The following is a 19249-nucleotide window of genomic DNA, read 5'->3' as shown; positions in this document are numbered from 1 at the left end:
GACAACTTTGCTCCATCTTCTACAAGAAGACAACCTCGCTTTATCTTCAGGCAATGTGGCTCCATCTTCTACAAAAAGATGATGTTGTTCCAACCTCTACAAGAAGAGAACTTTGCTCCACCCTTTACAAAAGTCAATCTCACTGTATCTTCTACAAGAAGACAATAATCTCCACCTTCTACAAGAAGACAGCCTCATTTTATCTTCAGGCAATCTGGCTCCATCTTCTACAAGAATATGATCTTGTTCCACCCTCTACAAGAAGACAACTTTGCTCCACCTTCTACTAAAAGACAGCCTGGCTATATCCTCAATAAGACGACAAGATCTGTTCATCTCCTACAAACACCTGGAAGGCTCCTCAGATGTTTGAAGGACCTCAAGTCAACACTTGGGCATCTGCTTCCCTACATTCATGGCTCCTTGGGGTTTTTCCAATTACTGTTGTTATTGTTCAGTGGCTTCAACTCAATCCTGACCTTTAGTCAGAGAACTCTTCTAGGGTTTTCTGTGCCAGATTGATTCAGAGGTTTGCCACGGCCTTCCTTTGAGACTGAGAGAATGTGACTTGCTCAGGATTATCCATGACTGAGTGGAGGTGTGAACCCGACTCTTGTCAAATGTTTAAACCATTATTTTTCTGTATCCTTTCATATATATATATATATATATATATTGGACACAAGGCACCTAACAACCCAATGTATGTCCTTCACTCAAAAAAAATGATTTTGTCATATATTATATTATAGTTCACCTACAATCAAAGAGCATTCTTAACCCCACCAACGATGGAATTGAACCAAACTCAGCACACACATTTCTCCCACGACCAACAGAAAATACTGGAAGGGTTTGGTGGGCATTGACCTTGAGTTTTGGAGTTGTAGTTCACCTACATCCAAAGATGACTGTGGACTCAAACAATGATGGATCTGGACTAAACTCTACACGAATACTCAATATGCCCTAATGTAAACACTGGTGGAGTTTGGAGAAAATAAAATCTTGACATTTGGGAGTTGTAGTTGCTGGGATTTATAGTTCGCCTATAATCATAGAGCATTCTGAACCCCCCAATGATAGAATTGGGCCAGACCTCCCACACAGAACCCCCATATGGGCCATAGCAATGCGTGGCAGGGGACGGCCATGCATAGTGTGCATTTGGGGCATACCGTGATCCATTTAGTCACCCGGCTTTCAGTTGGGTCCTCGATCCATTTTGACTCAACCCCCCAAAATCAGGAGGTCAAATTTTCATTTTTTGTTTTTGGGGTTGAAAGATCCATTTTTTCAGACTATTTTTTCAGACTATTATTTGGAGGGACAACTTCACCCATAGGCCCAAAGTGCCCGGGGCTATGTGCTCGGGCCTGGCAGGGCCTGCATCTGAGTGCCGAATAAGGAGCGGCACTCAGCTTTGGGCCTACACTCACGGCAATCGATGGGGAAAGCAGGCTTAGAGCCGGTACCCGCTCCTACCTGCTTTTCGTTTTGAGTCTATTTTCATTTTTTTAAAAAAACAATCTTTATTAAGAATTTCCGTTAAAAAACAAATGAATAAAAAAGAAGAGAAGAATATGGGGGGGGGGGGGGGGGAAGAAAAAATAAGATAAAAAAGAAAAAGATAGAAAAATAGAGTAAATAGTTGTCTGTTATTTTTGAAGTGGGTTCTTCCTTTTCTTTCTCTTGTTTTCTTTCTTTTTCTTCTTTTCCCCCCCTATTCCTTCTTTTCTCGTTTTGAGTCTATTTTCATTCCAGGAGGGGACTTCCCGTTTCGTGCCATCCGAATGGACGGAACGAAACGCAAACACGAATCAAACGGATGGGACAAATTTCGGGTCCATGACTAATATATATTACTTTCAGTCACTTCAGCATTCGGGTGTCGGTGTGTTGGAAAACACTTCCACGCCCCCGCTATTATGCTTTCCCACTTTCCGCCACAGCTTTGGCGTGCAATCCCGGGCTTGTGGTTTCTTTGGATCGGCTCATTTCCCTCGACCCTCCCTTGGAAAGGCATTGGCCTGCCAGGCAGACTTGCTCCGCCTGCGTCACTTGGTACCCCACTGGGGACTGGTGAAGAGGGGGAGAGGGCTTCATAAAAGGCGATGCTCCAAGGCTCCTTTGGTAACTGGAGAGAAGAAGAAACAGTCGCTGCTCTGCCTCTCAGCTTCCTCTCAAACAGGCGAGACTTGGCTCCACCATGCAGCTGATGGGACGGCTCCTTGCGGTTCTGCTCCTGGTTTGGACCGTGAGGGCATCCGCTTTGCCTGGCGAAGACAAGCTTTCAGCACAGAGCAGCCGGGTAAGTCCCAAAAGGCTGTCAGGGTTCGGGAATATGGGACTTATTTCTCATGACCTTTGCGCACAGAACCTGTCCGGGCAATTGATTCAGGGGTCAGCTACTCATTTGTCACTTTGCGAATCCCTTTGAATGGGTTTTAATGGGGAAGGAATGCAAAGCGCTTAGATCCCAGCACAAAGGAGGGTTTCCCCCTCTTCAAAAATATATTAAACCGATGGCTTTAAAGGAATTGACAAAAAGGGAATTGATGGAGAGGTTTAGAATACAGGATGAAAGAAGGAGAGAATTAGGGGAGAGAAGAGAGTTAAAGAGAGAAGACGTGGAGAGGAAAGAAAGAGAGCGGGGGGGGGGGGGGAGAAGGAAAGAAGAAAGGGAGGGAGGGAAGGAAGGAAGGAAAGAGAGAACGAGAGAGAGGATAACAAATGGAAGGACAGAGGGAGAGAAGGAAGAAAAAAGGGAAGGAAAGAAGGAAGGAAGGAAGAAGATAAATAGGGACATGAGAAAAGGATGGAATGGAGAGAGAGAGAGAGAGAGAGAGAGAGAATGAAGAAAGGAAAGAAAGAGAGTGACTGAAGAGAGAGGGGAAATAAGGAAAGGAGAAAGGGGGGGAGAGAGGCAAGAAGGTAGGAAAGAGAGAATGAGAGAGAGGATAAGAAATGGAAGGACAGAGGGAGAGAAGGAAGAAAAAAGGAAGGAAAGAAGGAAGGAAGAAGAGGGACATGAGAAAAGGATTGAATGGAGAGAGAGAGAGAAGAAAGGAAAGGAAGAAAGAGAGTGACTGAAGAGAGAGGGGAAATAAGGAAAGAAGGAAGTGGGAGAGAGAGGGAAGAAGGTAGAACGAGAGAGAAGATAAGAAATGGAAGGACAGAGGGAGAGAAGGAAGAAAAAAGGAAGGAAGGAAAGAAGGAAGGAAGAAGATAAAGAGAGACATGAGAAAAGGATGGAATGGAGAGAGAGAGAGAATGAAGAAAGGAAAGAAAGAGAGTCACTGAAGAGAGGGGGAAATAAGGTATGGATGGAGGAAGGAAGGAAGGAAGGAAGGAAGGAAGGAAGGGAGAGAGGGGGGAAGGGAAGAAGCTAGGAAAGAGAAAGAGAGAGGATAAGAAATGAAGGACAGAGGGAGAGGAGAAAGAAACAAAGGAAGGAAAGAAGGAAAAAAGGAAGAAGAAGATAAAGAGGGACATAGGAAATGGATGGACTGGAGAGAGAGAGAATGAAGAAAGGAAAGAAAGGGTGAGTGAAGAGAGAGGGGAAAATAAGGTAATGAGGAAAGAAGGAAAGAAGGAAGGAAGAAGTTAAAGAGGGACGTAAGAAAAGGATGGAATGGAGAGAGAGAATGAAGAAAGGAAAGAAAGAGAGTGAGTGAAGAGCAAGGAGGAAATAAGGTAAGGAGGAAGGAAGGAAGGAAGGAAGGAAGAGAGAGGGGGAAGGGAAGAAGGGATGAAGGTAGGAAAGAGAGTGAGGATAAGAAATGGAAGGACAGAGGGGGAGAAGGAAGAAACATAGGAAGGAAGGAGATAAAGAGTGACATAAGCAAAGGATGGAATGGAGAGAGAGAATGAAGAAAGGAAAGAAAGAGAGTGAGTGAAGAGAGAGTGGAAACAAGGTAAGGAGGAAGGAAGGAAGACAATAAAGAGTGACATAAGCAAAGGATGGAATGGAGAGAGAGAGAGAGAGAATGAAAAAAGGAAAGAAAGAGTGAGTGAAGAGAGAGTGGAAACAAGGTAAGGAGGAAGGAAGGAAGGAAAGAAGGAAAGAAGAAGATAAAGAGGGACATAAGAAAAGGATGGAACGGAGAGAGAGAGAGAATGAGAATGAAGAAATGAAAGAAGGAGAGTGAGTGAAGAGAGAGGGGAAAATAAGGTAAGGAGGAAGGAAGGAAAGAAGGAAGAAAGAAGATAAAGAGGGACATAAGAAAAGGATGGAACTGAGAGAGAGAGAGAGAATGAAGAAAGGAAAGAAGGAGAGTGAGTGAAGAGGAGGGGGAATAAGAAGAAAGGAAAGAAATAAGGAAGAAGATAAAGAGGGACATAAGGAAAGGATGGAATGGAGAGAGAGCGAGAATGAAGAAAGGAAAGAAAGAGAGTGAGTGAAGAGAGAGGGGAAAATAAGGTAAGGAGGAAGGAAGGAAAAAAAGAAGAAAGGGAAGGAGAGAGAGGGAGGGAAGGAATGAAGGTAGGAATGAAAGAGAGAAAGAAAAAAGAGAGACGAGAGGGAGAATAGGGTAAAGCGAGGAAGGAATGAAATGATGAACATAGGGAGCATCGTATTTTATGTGTACAGCACTTTGGAGTGTTGTTGTGAGCTGCCCTGAGTCCCATTGGGGAGATGGTGGCGGTATATAAATAAAATTGTTGTTGTTGTTGTTATGATCATCCTCCATTTGTCTCAAGGCTTGAATGGATTTTCTTTCTCCTTCCATCGCTCTTTCTTGCCGGGCTAAGACTTTCATCAAGGATGCCACTGTACTTTTTACCATTCCTTACCTTCTTTTCACATCTCTGTCCAATTCTTCTTCTCTCGTCCCCTGTTTGTTTGTGTCGCCTTCCTAGGAGCAAACCAAAGCCCGCAAAGTCCTGATCCTGAAAATGCTGGCAGAGCTCTTGGACGGGGCCGAAGTGGGTCGGGAGCCGGCTCCTTCCGAATCGGAAGATCCGCTGGAGAGCAAACTGGAGGACGAGGCGTCGGTGCTGGGGAGGTTGTCCCAGCTCACCCAGCGGGACCGCAAAGCCCCGTGCAAAAACTTCTTCTGGAAGACCTTCACCGCTTGCTAACACTCCTTTCGCCCTTTGCACCTCCAAAGTCCCCGACGTTCCCTTCCCCGTAATGTCTCAACTTGCCAGAAAAACACAAAAATCCATCGCCGGGTCGATCCTTGTCCGTCTAACAGAGGTCTGGTCTTCAGGTCTTGCGGGCTTGCTCTTCTCGGGTCTGGAAAAAGATTGCTCGAAAGGTGAATGACTCTTGTTCCGGTTTTCCCATCTCGAATGCAACCAACGGCTCATCCCTTTGTAAAAGAGCATATCTCTCTGCCCATTTGTGGTTTCGGCTCTGCTTTTTCGTTCGTTTGTTCGTTTTCCAATGATGCAAACCGTCGCATTACGGTGATTCCGTGAACAAATAAAGCAAGGCCTCGGCGTGCCTCTTATCCCAGCCCAAGCGATTCCTTCTTGTTTCCTTCTTCTCTGGGACGTCCTGGTTTTAATCTGGACCAGATACACCTCGATAGCGGGCAGGCTACACAAATGTCACACTATCTAAACAACCATTATGACAACCTATAGAAGTTATTTATTTATTTACTGTATTTGTATACCCCCCCTTCTCAGCCCTCAGGTAACTCTAGAACCCTAGGTTTTATAGTTTTGTAGAATTCTCAAAAAATTCCCAAATATAAGACATCCCCTGAAAATAAGACCTAGTACGTCAGTGGTTCTCAACCTTCCCTTATGTTGTGGTGATCCCCAACCATAACATTATTTTAGTTGCTACTTCATTACTGTCATTTTGCTCCCATTATGAATCGTAACGTTAATATCTGATATGCAGGATGTATTTTCATTCACTGGACCAAGTTCGGCATAAATACCTGATATGCCCAAATTTGAATACTGGTGGGGTTGGGGGGAAGGATTTTGACAGTTGTAGTTGCTGGGATTTATAGTCCACCTACAATCAAAGAGCATTCTGGACTCCACCAACGATGGAACTGAACGAAACTTGGCACACAGAACTCCCACGGCCAACAGCCAATATTGGAAGGGTTTGTAGGGCATTTAACTTGAGTTTGGGAGTTGTAGTTCACTTTCATCCAGAGAGCACTGTGGACTCCAACAATGATGGATCTGGACCACATTGGGCATGGATACTCAATATGCTCAAATGTGAACACTGGTGGAGTTTGGAGGAAACAGACCTTGACATTTGGGAGTTGTAGTTGCTGGGATTTAGAGTTCACCTACAATCAAAGAGCATTCTGAACCCCAACAAATGATAGAATTGGGCCAAAATTCCCGCACAGAACCCACATGCCTTGAAGGGACTTGCTGGTGTGAGTCTCCCTCCAGCTTTGCATGCTCTCCCTCGCCCGCACAGCCTTGCATGCCTGCTCTCCCCTTCCCACTTGGAGTCTCAGAAACAACCCTCCCCTTAGCTGAGAGGCCAGACAATCATAGCAGAGGAGGACTTTTGGTGGGAAGATTCGCTGTCTGTTTCCAAAAAGGAAGAGAAGGACAGGGTGAGATCTTCAGCCTTCTCTGCCAAAGGGGTTCCTAAGACCATCAGAAATATATGGTTCCTGGTGGTCTTTGGTGACCCTCTGAAATTCTGTCACAACCCCCCCAGGGGACGCGACCCCCAGGTTGAGAAACGCTGTTTTGGAGCATTGAGTCCTGCAAAATTAGGTTTGGCTCCTTTTAAGACTCAGAGTGGGTTCAAGTGAAGAGCTGGGGCCAATCCATAAGGGAAATGGAAGGGCAAAGCGATAGTGCTACTACCTGTAACAGAAGAGTTGGAAGAGACCCCAGGGCCCTTCCAGTCCATCCCCTTTCTTCCAGGAAAACAACCAAAGCACTCCTGACAGATACCCATCCACCCTCTGCTTAAAACCTCCAAAGGAGGAGACACATTAGGAAGTTCTTTGTAACATAACAACAACAATACTAATAAAGAGAAGCCCAATGGATGTGAGTTAATCTCAGATGATGATCAAACAGCTACAAGTAAAGGGTGTGTGTGTGTCACATTTAGCCTATTATTATTATTATTATTATTATTATTATTATTAGTCCCTCTCATGCTTGGCCAAATTCCTCACAATCAGCCAGAGTGGGATCGAAATCTCTGGCCTCCGGTTGCCTCAGGAGAGACAACATAATCACAGAGCTGGCTCAACGAGGCATCAAAACAGCGGGATGACACAACAGGCAAAGAAGCAAGGGGAAAAGCACAATGTGGCCTTTTGGAAAGGCAACGGTGGGGGTACGCATGGAAGGAAAAGGGGGGTGTCGGGGTATCAGGAATAGCCGCAACTTCAATTGCTGCCGGCTCTGATGGGACGATGCTGAGCAAGAGAGGAGCCCTGTTGCAATGAGGCTTTCCATCTTACTATGTTTGGGACCACAGGGCTTTGGGAAAGATAGTGATGGAGAGCGGTATGGGGCAAAGAATGTATGGAAGCGGGGGAATCGCCTGCTTGTTTGCAGATAAGAAGGATGCCGACAGCAAAGAGGCAAACACAGGCCAATTTTCAAGCACACTGGGTTGTTTTCTCTGTTTCGCTCCCAAACTTCTTGAATCAGAGAAGAACAGGAAAAGAGTTGGGAAGACAAACAACCTTGCACGCACAGTGAAATGGTTCTCTTGTTCCGTGTTTCTGTGTTACCTCACTTCCTCTTCTCTCAGTTTTATGGCACCCTCATTTAAGAATTTGCATGGGGTTTGGGGAGCTTTTCTTCATTGCGGACATGGGCTACGTCACGTTGAAATGGCAGGGAGAAGGTTTGAGGAAAAGAGACAAAAGAGAGTCCCTGAGGTCTGTAAAAGTACGGTTTATGTTTGGTTGGCACTAACTGGATATGGACCCTGCTGGTATTCCAGGAAACAGGGTCATGAACAAAATAATTATCTTGGTTTATATACCCTTTATAATAATATGCATACACATACAAGCATCACAATGTGCATCACACCTTTAATCTATATAAATAAAAATGTAATGTTCGTTTGTGGTATTCACAGAACTCAAAAACCACTGGGCAAATTGACACCAAATTTGGACACAAGACACCTAACAACCCAATGTATGTCCTTCACTCAAAAAATTGATTTTGTCATTTGGGAGTTGTAGTTGCTGGGATTTATAGTTCACCTAAAATCAAAGAGCATTCTAAACTCCGCCAATGACCAAATTGGGCCAAACTTAGCTCAAAGGACTCCCATGACCATCAGAAAACACTAGAAGGGTTTAGTTGGCATTGACCTTGAGTTTGGGAGTTGTAGTTCACCTGCATCCAGAGAGCACTGTGGACTCAAACAATGATGGATCTGGACCAAATTTGGCATGAATATTCCATATGCCCAAATATGAACACAGATGGAGTTTGGGGGAAAGAGACCTTGACATTTGGGAGTTGTAGTTATTGGGATTTAAGTTCACCTACAATCAAAGAGCATTCTGAACTCCAATGATGGAATTGGGCTAAACTTCTTACCCAGAACCCCCATGGCCAACAGAAAATACTTAAGGCCATCCAATCCAACTCCCTTCACCAGGGCAAGAAAACGCAAACAAAGCCCTCCTGACAAACCCATCCAGCCATAGATATAGAGAGATATGATTCACACACAGAGAGAGATATAGTATGATATATTTGAAAGGGGTCCCTAAAGAAGGACAATAATATGTTGCATGTTCCAGAGTAGGCAAACCAGACAATCTCTACTGACAAAGAAACAACAAGAAGTACTGTTTACCCACAAGCATCAAGACATTACATATATTAGAAACCAACACTTTCTCATTACTTTATTTTCGAGATCACCAGACTGGGCCACAGCAACGCGTGGCAGGGGACGGCTAGTAATAATAATAATAAACTTTATTTATACCCTGCCACCATCTCCCCCAACGGGGACTCGGAGCAGCTTACATGAGGCCAAGCCCAAACAACAAATTACAATAAAATAAAATACAAGTTACAACAAAATAACATCACAATAAAGTACAAAACATAAGAATACAACAAATAATATAAAAAAACACGCTAAACTAAACATAATAACAGTGAACAGGCCGCATGCACATAAAATGATTTAAAAACTCAGGGTGAGATGAAGGAGCAGAATTATTTAGGAGTGAGAACCCATGGAGAGGCAAGGTGATAGACCGACCTTCATACAAGGGGGGGTTTACTCCTAGGACAAGCACGTTGAGGGGAACAATAGCTTAAGATTATGTGACTACTCTCCAAAAGCACAACGGCAGAGCCAGGTCTTAAGATACTTTTTAAAGTTTGTTTGTGGGATTAACATAACTCAAAAGCCCCTGGACAAATTGACACCAAATTTGGACACAATACACCTATCAGGCCATAAAACACTGGAAAACACAGCAGAAGGGACTTAAAAAGCCAAAAAGCAAAAAGATGCTACAGGAGGTCTTCAAACAATGGTTAGATGGACATCTTTCAGGAGTGCTTTAGCTGTGTATTCCTTCATGGCAGGGGGTTAGGCAAGATGCCTTAGGCCAGGGGTGTCCAAGCTTTTTGTGAATTTTGTCAGATTTGGTGAGGTGAAAATGAGTGAGGGCCGACCATTCTGCCTGACATTCTTCGAACCATTGACATTAAAAGCAAATGAACTATTTTATGGTCAACTGTGCTGCATATTGCTTGACAGAAGCTGTGGGCCGGTGGACATTTGAACATGGGCCGCAATTGGCCCGCAGGCCAGACTTTGGACAAGCCTTGCTTAGAAACCTTAACATATCTAAGATTCAGAGTCTTTTCTTGCTAAGGCCCAGGAAGTGCAGGAACCAAGCTGCTGCATGAAGACCTTCTTCCAGATCTTCAGAGATGGCTATCATATCATCTCTCAGCCTTCCCGTCTCCAGGCTAAACGATGGGGAGGATTTAGTAAGCAGAGCAGTCATGCGGAAACCCCATGGAGAGCAATGTAATTGCCGGGGAGGGATTGAAAAGGGAAGCCTGTGACTCATAGGTCAGCGTCTGCAGGTGATGGATCCAGCAAGGAAGAAAAGAGGTGGATGGGAAGCCATTTGATTTTTCTGGACCACCAAGGTCTCATTGCATGTATAGTATACTATAGTACTCCCTATTATCTGCTAGGGAGCTCTAGTACACACAGCTCTCTTGAACTGCAGCACTAAGTAACTTCATTAAACTTCTATAACAGTCAGAGAACTATAACAGTCATCAAACTAGTACTACTACTAATTATAATAATACATTTTATTTTCTACATACCTCTGCTACTATATTGCAAATACAAGGGTTATCCAGAAAGTAAGGTCACAATGCACAGAGCTCTTGTGGGGAATTTTCACGGGGGAAGTTGGTATTACTGCCGTGTAGCGAGAAGCCAGCAGAAGCGAACGAGCAGTGCCAGTTGTCAGTAGCTCATCAACTGGCATTGTGCTGAAGGTTAGAGATGAGCATCCTCATTCTGTTCCTCTTCAAGTGCAAATTTGCATTGTATGAGGGAGATCCAGAAAGTTTACAAGGCACGTAGTTCTCATGGGGAATTTTCATGGGGGAAGTTGGTATCACTGCCATGTAGCGAGAAGCCAGCGGAAGTGAACGAGCAGTGCCAGTTGTCAGTAGCTCATCAAATGGCATTGTGCTGAAGCTTAGATATGAAAATTCCCTGGGAATTTTCACGGAGGAATTTGGTATTACTGCCATATAGCGAGAAGCCTGTGGAAGTGAAAGAGCAGTGCCAGTTGTCAGTAGCTCATCAACTGGCATTATGCTGAAGGTTAGAGATGAGCATCCTCATTCTGTTCCTCTTCAAGTGCAAAGTTTGCATTGTATGAGGGACATCTGGAAAGTAAGGTTACAAGGCATGTAGTTCTCATGAGGAATTTTCTCGGGGGAAGTTGGTATCACTGCCATGTAGCGAGAAGCCAGTGGAAGCGAACGAGCAGTGCCAGTTGTCAGTAGCTCATCAACTGGCATTATGCTGAAGGTTAGATATGAAAATTCCCCAGAAAAATTCCCCCAGGGGGGAGTTGGTATCACTGCCATATAGCGAGAAACCAGCGGAAGTGAACGATCAGTGCCAGTTGTCAGTAGCTCATCAACTGGCATTGTGCAGAAGGTTAGAGATGAGCATCCTCATTCTGTTCCTCTTCAAGTGCAAAGTTTGCATTGTATGAGGGATATCTGGAAAGTAAGGTTACAAGGCACGTAGTTCTCATGGGGAATTTTCACGGGGGAAGTTGGTATCACCGCCATGTAACGAGAAGCCAGCGGAAGTGAATGAGCAGTGCCTATTGTCAGTAGCTCATCAACTGGCATTGTGCAGAAGGTTAGAGATGAGCATCCTCATTCTGTTCCTCTTCAAGTGCAAAGTTTGCATTGTATGAGGGATATCTGGAAAGTAAGGTTACAAGGCACGTAGTTCTCATGGGGAATTTTCATGGGGGAAGTTGGTATCACCGCCATGTAACGAGAAGCCAGCGGAAGTGAATGAGCAGTGCCTATTGTCAGTAGCTCATCAACTGGCATTGTGCTGAAGGTTAGAGATGAGCATCTTCATCCTGTTTCCCTCCAAGTGCGAAGTTAAAATGTTTTAAGCCACCGATCTCGCACCCAGTGACTATCATCTGTTCACTAAATTGAAGGAACACGTGGGTGAAAAACACTTTTCTGATGAGGCGAAGGTGAAAATCGAAGTGACAAACTGGCTGAAAAAGGCAATGGGAAACCTCTATGACACAGGCATCAAAAACCCGTTCGACGGGATGACGAAATGTATGGAACTGAACTGTGATTACGTGGAAAAATAATGAAATACCTATACTACAACCTAGGTAAGTTTTATTAAAATATATTCATTTTTTGTATATCATAGTTCCCACAATGATGGAGAAGGTTGTTCCTGAGTTGGATCTCCCATCATCCCCTTCTGATGATGGGAGTTGTCGCTGGACTCCAGTGTCCTCTTCTTCTGCTATGGCACAATTGGGGAATGTGTTCCATTTGCAATCAGAGATGAAAGGCGATCAGTAAAATGGTGGTGGTGGGGGGAGGGGGGGGAGTGGAATTAAAAGCATATCCCATTGCTCTTTTTGACGTCGGATTAATCTCTCCCACTCGCCGGCCAGGCTCCACTTAACAGGGTCGAAATTGGCTCTGATAAATTGGTGCTGAAGCTTGGCCCGCCGTGGCTGCCATGCCCAGGGACGAGTCATTATTCTTCCAATTTAGCTCTTCTGATGCTTGTTAACAGAGATTAGGGGGCCTCCATATGGTACTCTTTAGCCCAGCATGCAGGGCAGCTGACCAGGTCTCGGCCCCTTTCCACCCACGGCCTCCAAGGCCGGCTAATGAGAACGGATGGACAGTCCTTTGGCCACAAATGGCACGCAGATGGGCTGAGATGGGTTTTAGCTCGGCCACTCGGAAACCTAATTTAATTTTGCGGGGGTGGGGTGGGGGTGGGGAGAGAATGTATCTTGGCACACAGAACTCCCAAGACCAACAGAAAATACTGGAAGGGTTTTGGTGGGCATTGACCTTGAGTTTTGGAGTTGTAGTTCACCTACATCCAGAGAGCACTATGGACTCAAACAATGATGGATCTGGACCAAACTCAGCATGAATACTCAATATGCCCAAATGTGAACACTGGTAGAGTTTGGGGGAATATAGACCTGAAGCGGTACCTATTTATCTATTCACATTGCTGTTTTCTAAACTGCTAGGTAGACAGGAGCTGGGCTAAAAGCCAGGAGCTCACCTTGACCCGGGTTTCAAACTGTCAACCTTTCAGTTGGCAAGATTTACTGCAGCTGGCAGTTAACCTGCTGTGCTAAAGCCTGACTAAAGACTTTGTAAACCTACAACTCCCAGAATACCATAACATTGAGTTCAAACAGAGTCAAACTACAGTATATGAGGGTTATCTGGAAAGTAAGGTCACAAGGAACGTAGCTCTCATGGGGAATTTTTGCAGGGGAAGCTGGTATCACTGCCGTGTAGCAGGAAACTGGTGGAAGTGAACGAGCAATGCAAGTTGTCAGTAGCTCATCGACTGGTGTTGTGGTGAAAGAGATGGGCGTCCTCATTCTGTTTCCTTCCAAGGGCGAAGATTGAGCTGTATGAGGGATATCAGGAAAGTAAGCTTACAAAGCATGTAGATCTTGTGGGGAATTTTCTCAGAGGAAGTTGGTATCACTGCCGTGTAGCAGGAAGCCAGCAGAAGCAAACGAGCAGTGCCAGTCGTCAGTAGCTCATCAACTGGCTTTGTGAAGGTTAGAGCTTAGCATACTCATTCTGTTTACAGTGTAAAGTTCGACACAGGAATCACAAACCTGTCCTACAGATGACAAAATGTATTGAACTGAATTGTGATTATGTGGAAAAATAATGTAATCCCTATGCTACAATCCATGTAAGTTTTATTAAAATATCTTCATTCTTTGTATTTTCCAAATAACCCTCGTAGATACACGCCTAAATCTCCCAGAGTCCGGATCTATCACTCCGACCAAGCTGACCTTCATGATGTATTTTGAGGAACTTCACCACAGCCTTCCTGAAGCTGAGAGAGTGTGACTTGCTGAGGGTCACACAGTACGTTGTCCCACCTTCAAACCACTCCATCACACTCTCAGTACCTTTAAAGTCTAGATGAAACCCCAGAGCCGATTCTCGGCTCTGTCGAACACACTAATGGAACGGGATCCTCCGCCAGCTTTGAGACCCCCGCACTCCTTTCCAAGGTGGACCCTCCCCCCTTGATTGGATCTCTCCAAAACCGCTGGCAAAATGTCACCCTTCTGCCCACGCAGCTGTCTGCCCACCTGTCCCCTGGACCTTGAAAGTGTGAGATTGCAATTATGCCCGAAAGACAATGTCCTTTCGAGGTGCGGGAACGGCGGAAGGTGGGTGCCGTGCACAAAACAGACCTTTCAGAACCCATTAAGGCCTTTCCATGAGACTCCATCAGGTCCCATTAGCGGGATGCCACTGAGACGCCAGGCCTCTCTTTCGGAAGCTGGAGAAAAACAGGTCTTTGTAGAGGACAGTTAATTCATGCTTTGCGCCTTCAATCTGTCTAAATCTTCTTTGCCTGTCAAGTGCTTTATGGAGGATGTGGGCATTTCAACAGTTCCACAAGTTAGATGGGGGCAAGCAGGATCTCTTTCACATTCTAGAAGCACAGGACACAAATCTCATCTTGAGGAATCCAAATGATGTATAATTTTGAGATGGAGAGCTCTAGTGCCTTCCAAAACTACAGATTCCTGGGGCAACCATGGCCCTTAAATTGGGGTCAAAGTCCTATGATTTGTAGTTGATCAGGAGAGGATTTGTTGCACTCCAAGGCTGTGCTTAACACACACTCCAGTTCAAAGGTAAAATAGCAAAGGAAGCTATTGAAGGATACACATGAAAAGCAGTTCAGCAAAATAGTATAAGAAACCAAAGTTTTCTTGTCTAAACTGCCACTGGACAAGATGCCAAAGGGGAAGAAGGCCAAGGGGAAGAAGGTGGCATCAGTGCCTGCCATGGTCAAGAAACAGGAGGCCAAGAAGGTCGTCAACCCGCTCGAGAAGCCTACCAAGAACTTCGGCATCAGGCAGGACATCCAGCCCAAGCGGGACTTGATGCACTTTGTGAAGTGGCCACGCTACATCCGGCTCCAGCGCCAGAGGGCCATCCTCTACAAGCAGTTCAAGGTGCCCCACATCATCAACCTCTTCACCCAGGCCCTGGACCGCCAGACAGCCGCCCAGTTGCTGAAGCTGGCCCACAAGTACTGGTCGGAGAACAAGCAGGAGAAGAAGCAGCGGCTGGTGGCCAGGGCCGAGCAGAAGGCAGCTGGGAAGGGGAACGTCTCCACCAAGAGGCCCCCTGTCCTAAGGGCAGGGGTCAACACTGTGACCACGTTGGTGGAGAACAAGAAAGACCAGCTGGTGGTCATTGCCCACGATTTGGACCCTGTTGAGCTAGTGGTCTTCCTGACTGTCTTAAGCCGGAAAATTGGGATCCCCTACTGCATCATCAAGAGCAAGGCCTGTCTGTGGCGCCTCGTCCACCGCAAGACCAGCACCTGTCTTCACCCAAGTGAACCCGGAGGACAAGGGAGCCTTGGCCAAACTGGTGGACCTATTGCAATGAGAGATATGACGAGATCCGCCACCATTGGGGCAGGAACGTCCTGGGGCCGAAGTCGGTGGCCCGCATCACCAAGTTGGAAAAGGCAAAAGCTAACGAATTGGCCACGAAACTCGGGTAGAGGCAGCCAAGTTGACCTCCATCGTGGTGCTTTCTGTACATACAAATAAAAAGCCTGAACAGAAGAAAAGAAACCAAAGTCCAAATATTAGGAATAATCCACAGAATTTGAAGTACATGAGTAGCATCAAAAACCAGGAATACACAAGCAGAATAAATCCAAAACATGAGATTCAGGAACAGTCTTTAAAAGCTTGGAAACATAAAACATGAACAAGAGGTAACATGGAACTAGAAATCTCTTGACTTGACTTAAGTTCTGTACTCAAACACCAATGTTGCCTCGACTATCTAAACGGTCTGCTGGTCTAGCTAATTTAGACAGAAAATCATGCCTTCTCCCCTAAGAAACTGATAATGACTTCTTGGCTAATAGGCATCTTGACCTTCATAAACTCTCCCGAGAAGCTCTATGTTGACGGAACATAAATCTTTTATCTAACTATTCAGTAGTTTGTCCACCTGGACTTTCATTTTTATCCTCTGAGCTCAGTTCTGTTTCTGACGTTGCTTCTTTAGTAAACTACCTTTCAGGAATGTGGCCTTCAGACACAGACCGCTCATTTTCAGGGCATAAAATCTCTTGCTGACTTGCAGGCCCAGAATCCCTAGTGTCATCAGGTTGACTAACAGACCCAGAATCCCCAGTGAGATCAGGAGCAGGCACAATCAAAGGCTGGACTACAACAGGGTCGCTTTAAGAAGAAGCTGTAAATCATTGGACTGGGATGGGCACTGGTTAGGGGAACATGTTTGCTTCTCCATGGCTTCCATGGCTTCCATTTTGGAGAAAAGGGATGTTAAACATGTTAAACACAGCAAGGTTTAATCCTGCAATGTATTGTAAAGATACCATATAATGATCAGGCTTTTGGACAACAGACGTAATTTAGCACTTTGATTGGAAATTGACTGGAAAGGCACTACAGCTGACGATACTGTTTATTGTTTTAATTAATGCTTTATGTACTGTTATGTATTTTAATTATTGTGGGATTATTGTAATTGTTGATATATAGCGGCATCGAATCATTGCCAAATGTAAGCCATCCTGAGTCCCCCTTCGGGGGTAGAGAAGAGACGTGGTAGAAATACCGGAAATAATAATAATAATAATAATAATAATAATAATAATAATAATAATAATAATATAATGCAGCAGTTCTCCACGGGCCATGTGATGAATACTACATGTAACGAAAAGCAGGTGAGGAGCCGGTACCCAATCCCGTTTGCTTTCGAGTCGAGCTGATTTTCGTACCGGGAGGGGGCTTCCCATTATGTGTTCCCGAAGATAACTAAGGTGATGAAAAAACAGATGAAAATGTAAGTTCTTGTGGGTTTTTTCGGGCTATATGGCCATGTTCTAGAGACATTTCTCCTGACGTTTCGCCTGCATCTATGGCAAGCATCCTCAGAGGTGAGGTCTGTTGGAACTGGGAAAAAGGGTTTATATATCTGTGGAATGACCAGGGTGAGACAAAGAACTTTTGTCAGTTGTGCTCACAAGAACTTAGTGATTCCAGCCATCAAAGCCTTCGACAATACAGATGAAAATGATTCTGCACACATGTCTAAGGCACCAAACCCCATCTGATCTTGGAAGCTAAGCAGGATCAGATCTGGTTAGTGTCTGGACGAGGGATTGCCAAGGAATCAACTGGCAAAACAACCTCTATTTCTTGCCTAAGGAAATCCTACAAATTCTTCAAAGTCTGTTGATCCAGATCAAGATTTTGGAGGCTCTCCTTGCAGGGACTCGACTATAAAGACTCTCATGATGAACATCAGCAAGCTCAGATTTGTCACAACATCCTGGAATGCAGCCGTGGCGTGGTTTGGATCAGCTGCCCTCCGTTTCTTCCACTGCCACAAGCCGAAACTCCGACGCAACCCGGCCTCCATCACCGAAGACCCCATTAAGAGGGCCAGTGTATCTCCCGCTGCCCTCTTCCACTTAAAAGCATTTGCTTGCCCTCTCCGGCTCTGCCGTCTCGCACAGTCCTTCCATTTTCTTGTTTCGTTGAGGCTTCCTGCCACCTTCTCGCACACCTCTGCTGCTTTGGGAGGGCTCACTCCGTGTTCCTGTCTTTCGGATGTCAGGCAATCTTTTTGATTTGAGACACAGATCTCCTCCTCCTCTTGGCCTTTCTCTTTCCTCCTCTGCCTCCGCTGTGTTCAAACGAAGCCGTTCCTTTCTCTCTTGGTCAACAACAAATATCCATTTCTTGCTGCAATTTGGACAGAGCCTTGGCTTCCAGGTCTGTGGGGCAGTGAATCCAGTCCAGAGGTATGCTTTAAAGCAAGGCTGGGCAAACACATATTTGCCCTTACCAGACCTTAATGGGCTTCAGCCCCATCACTATATTAAAAGGAGATTAACGTATATTGATCAAATTGGCATACAGTGTAAGGGGGATGAGAACATATTTAGGATTAAGGTATTTGTGTATCAGTTACCTTCACTTTTTCTTTCTGTATATGTATACTTTTATTTGGATGAGATGTATTTTGATAAGGTCAATTAGCTGATCAATAAAACAATTTTGTTTAATCACTATATTGCAAGTCGCATGTGATAGACAGTTTCATCTATGCTGATGATCCTGCCATCACCGCTCAAGCAGGGAGCTTTGAAATGGTTGAACAGAAGTTCTCTGAAGCTTTAGGTGCTCTTACTATCTATTACAGGGAAAACCAGGTTGCACCATCAATGTTTAACATTTACACAAATAACCAGCCACTGCCAGAAGGGACAGAGAGTTTCATCTATGCTGACGATTGTGCCACCACCACCCAAGCAGGGAACTTTGAAATGGTTGAACAGAAGCTCTTCAACGCTTTAAGTGCTCTTACTGCCTATTACAAGAAAAGCTAGCTTCAACCATCAGCGTTTAACATTTACACAAATGATAAGCCACTGCCAGAAGGGACAGAGAGTTTCATCTATGCTGATGATCCTGCCATCAATGCCCCAGCAGGGAGCTTTTAAATGCTTGAACAGAAGCTCTTCAATGCTTTAGGTGTTCTTATTGCCTATTAAAGGGAAAACCAGCTTGCACTGTCAATGTTTAACATTTACACAAATGATCAGCCAGTACCAAAAGGGACAGTGAGTTTAATCTATGCTGATGATTGTGTCATCACCACCCAAGCAGGGAGCTTTGAAATGGTTGAACAGAAGTTCTTCAATGCTTTAGGTGCTCTGATTGCCTATTACAGGGAAAACCTGCTTACACTGTAAATGTTTAACATTTACACAAATAACCAGCCACTGCCAGAAGGGACAGAGAGTTTCATCTATGCCGATGATCATGCCATCCCCACCCAAGCAAGGGTAGAACAGAAAGTCTCCGAAGCTTTAGGTGCTCTGACTGCCTATTACAGGGAAAACCAGGTTGCACCATCAATGTTTAACATTTACACAAATGATCAGCCACTACCCAAAAGGACAGAGAGTTTCATCTATGCTGATGATTGTGCTATCACCGCTCAAGCAGGGAACTTTGAAACGCTTGAACAGAAGCTCTCCAAAGCTTTAGGTGCTCTTACTGCCTATTACAGGGAAAACCTGCTAATTCTTAACCCATTTAAAATGCAGATGTATGCTTTTTACCTTAAGAACAGACAAACATCTTGAGCTCTGAGGATTACCTGGGAAGGAATCTCAATGGAGCATTGCAACACACCAAAATACCTGGAAGTCACTCTGGACCATGTTCTCACTTATAAGAAGCTCTGCTTGACTATCAACCAAAAAGTAGGTGCTAGAAATAATATCAAAGCTGACTGGCACAACCTGGGGATCACAACCAGACACAGTGAAGACATCTGCCCTTGCGTTTTGCTACTCTGCTGCTGAATATTCATGCCCAGTGTGAATTACATCTCATCGCATTAACTCTACAATGTGAATGCACCAAGTCAGGATTTCAATCCTATTACAAGAACA

General features: G+C 44.9%; 1 protein-coding gene and 1 pseudogene across 1 annotated transcript; both read left to right on the top strand.

The window, feature by feature from the left end:
• Window positions 1–1925: 1925 nt before the first annotated feature.
• Window positions 1926–5460, top strand: LOC132764931 (somatostatin-2-like). Its single transcript, XM_060759100.2, has 2 exons — window positions 1926–2311; window positions 4864–5460. Exons 1-2 carry the CDS (start codon window positions 2210–2212, stop codon window positions 5083–5085), a joined length of 324 nt encoding a protein of 107 aa, XP_060615083.2. The 5' UTR covers window positions 1926–2209; the 3' UTR covers window positions 5086–5460.
• Window positions 5461–14513: 9053 nt separating this feature from the next.
• LOC132764932 (large ribosomal subunit protein eL8 pseudogene) lies at window positions 14514–15298 on the top strand (annotated as a pseudogene).
• The last annotated feature ends 3951 nt before the right edge of the window (window positions 15299–19249 follow it).

The sequence above is a fragment of the Anolis sagrei genome, chromosome 13 (genome assembly GCF_037176765.1).
Source record: "Anolis sagrei isolate rAnoSag1 chromosome 13, rAnoSag1.mat, whole genome shotgun sequence".
Taxonomy (NCBI): Eukaryota; Metazoa; Chordata; class Lepidosauria; order Squamata; family Dactyloidae; genus Anolis; species Anolis sagrei.
Note: the sequence above shows the minus strand (reverse complement) of the source record. Positions and strands in the feature narration are given on the sequence as shown.

Bases quoted from the DNA above. Each gene is read 5' to 3' on its own strand.
- LOC132764931 (XM_060759100.2), top strand. From the start codon at position 2,210: ATGCAGCTGATGGGACGGCTCCTTGCGGTTCTGCTCCTGGTTTGGACC. The intron at 2,312-4,863 runs GTAAGTCCCAAA...TCGCCTTCCTAG, and splicing joins TTTCAGCACAGAGCAGCCGG to GAGCAAACCAAAGCCCGCAA.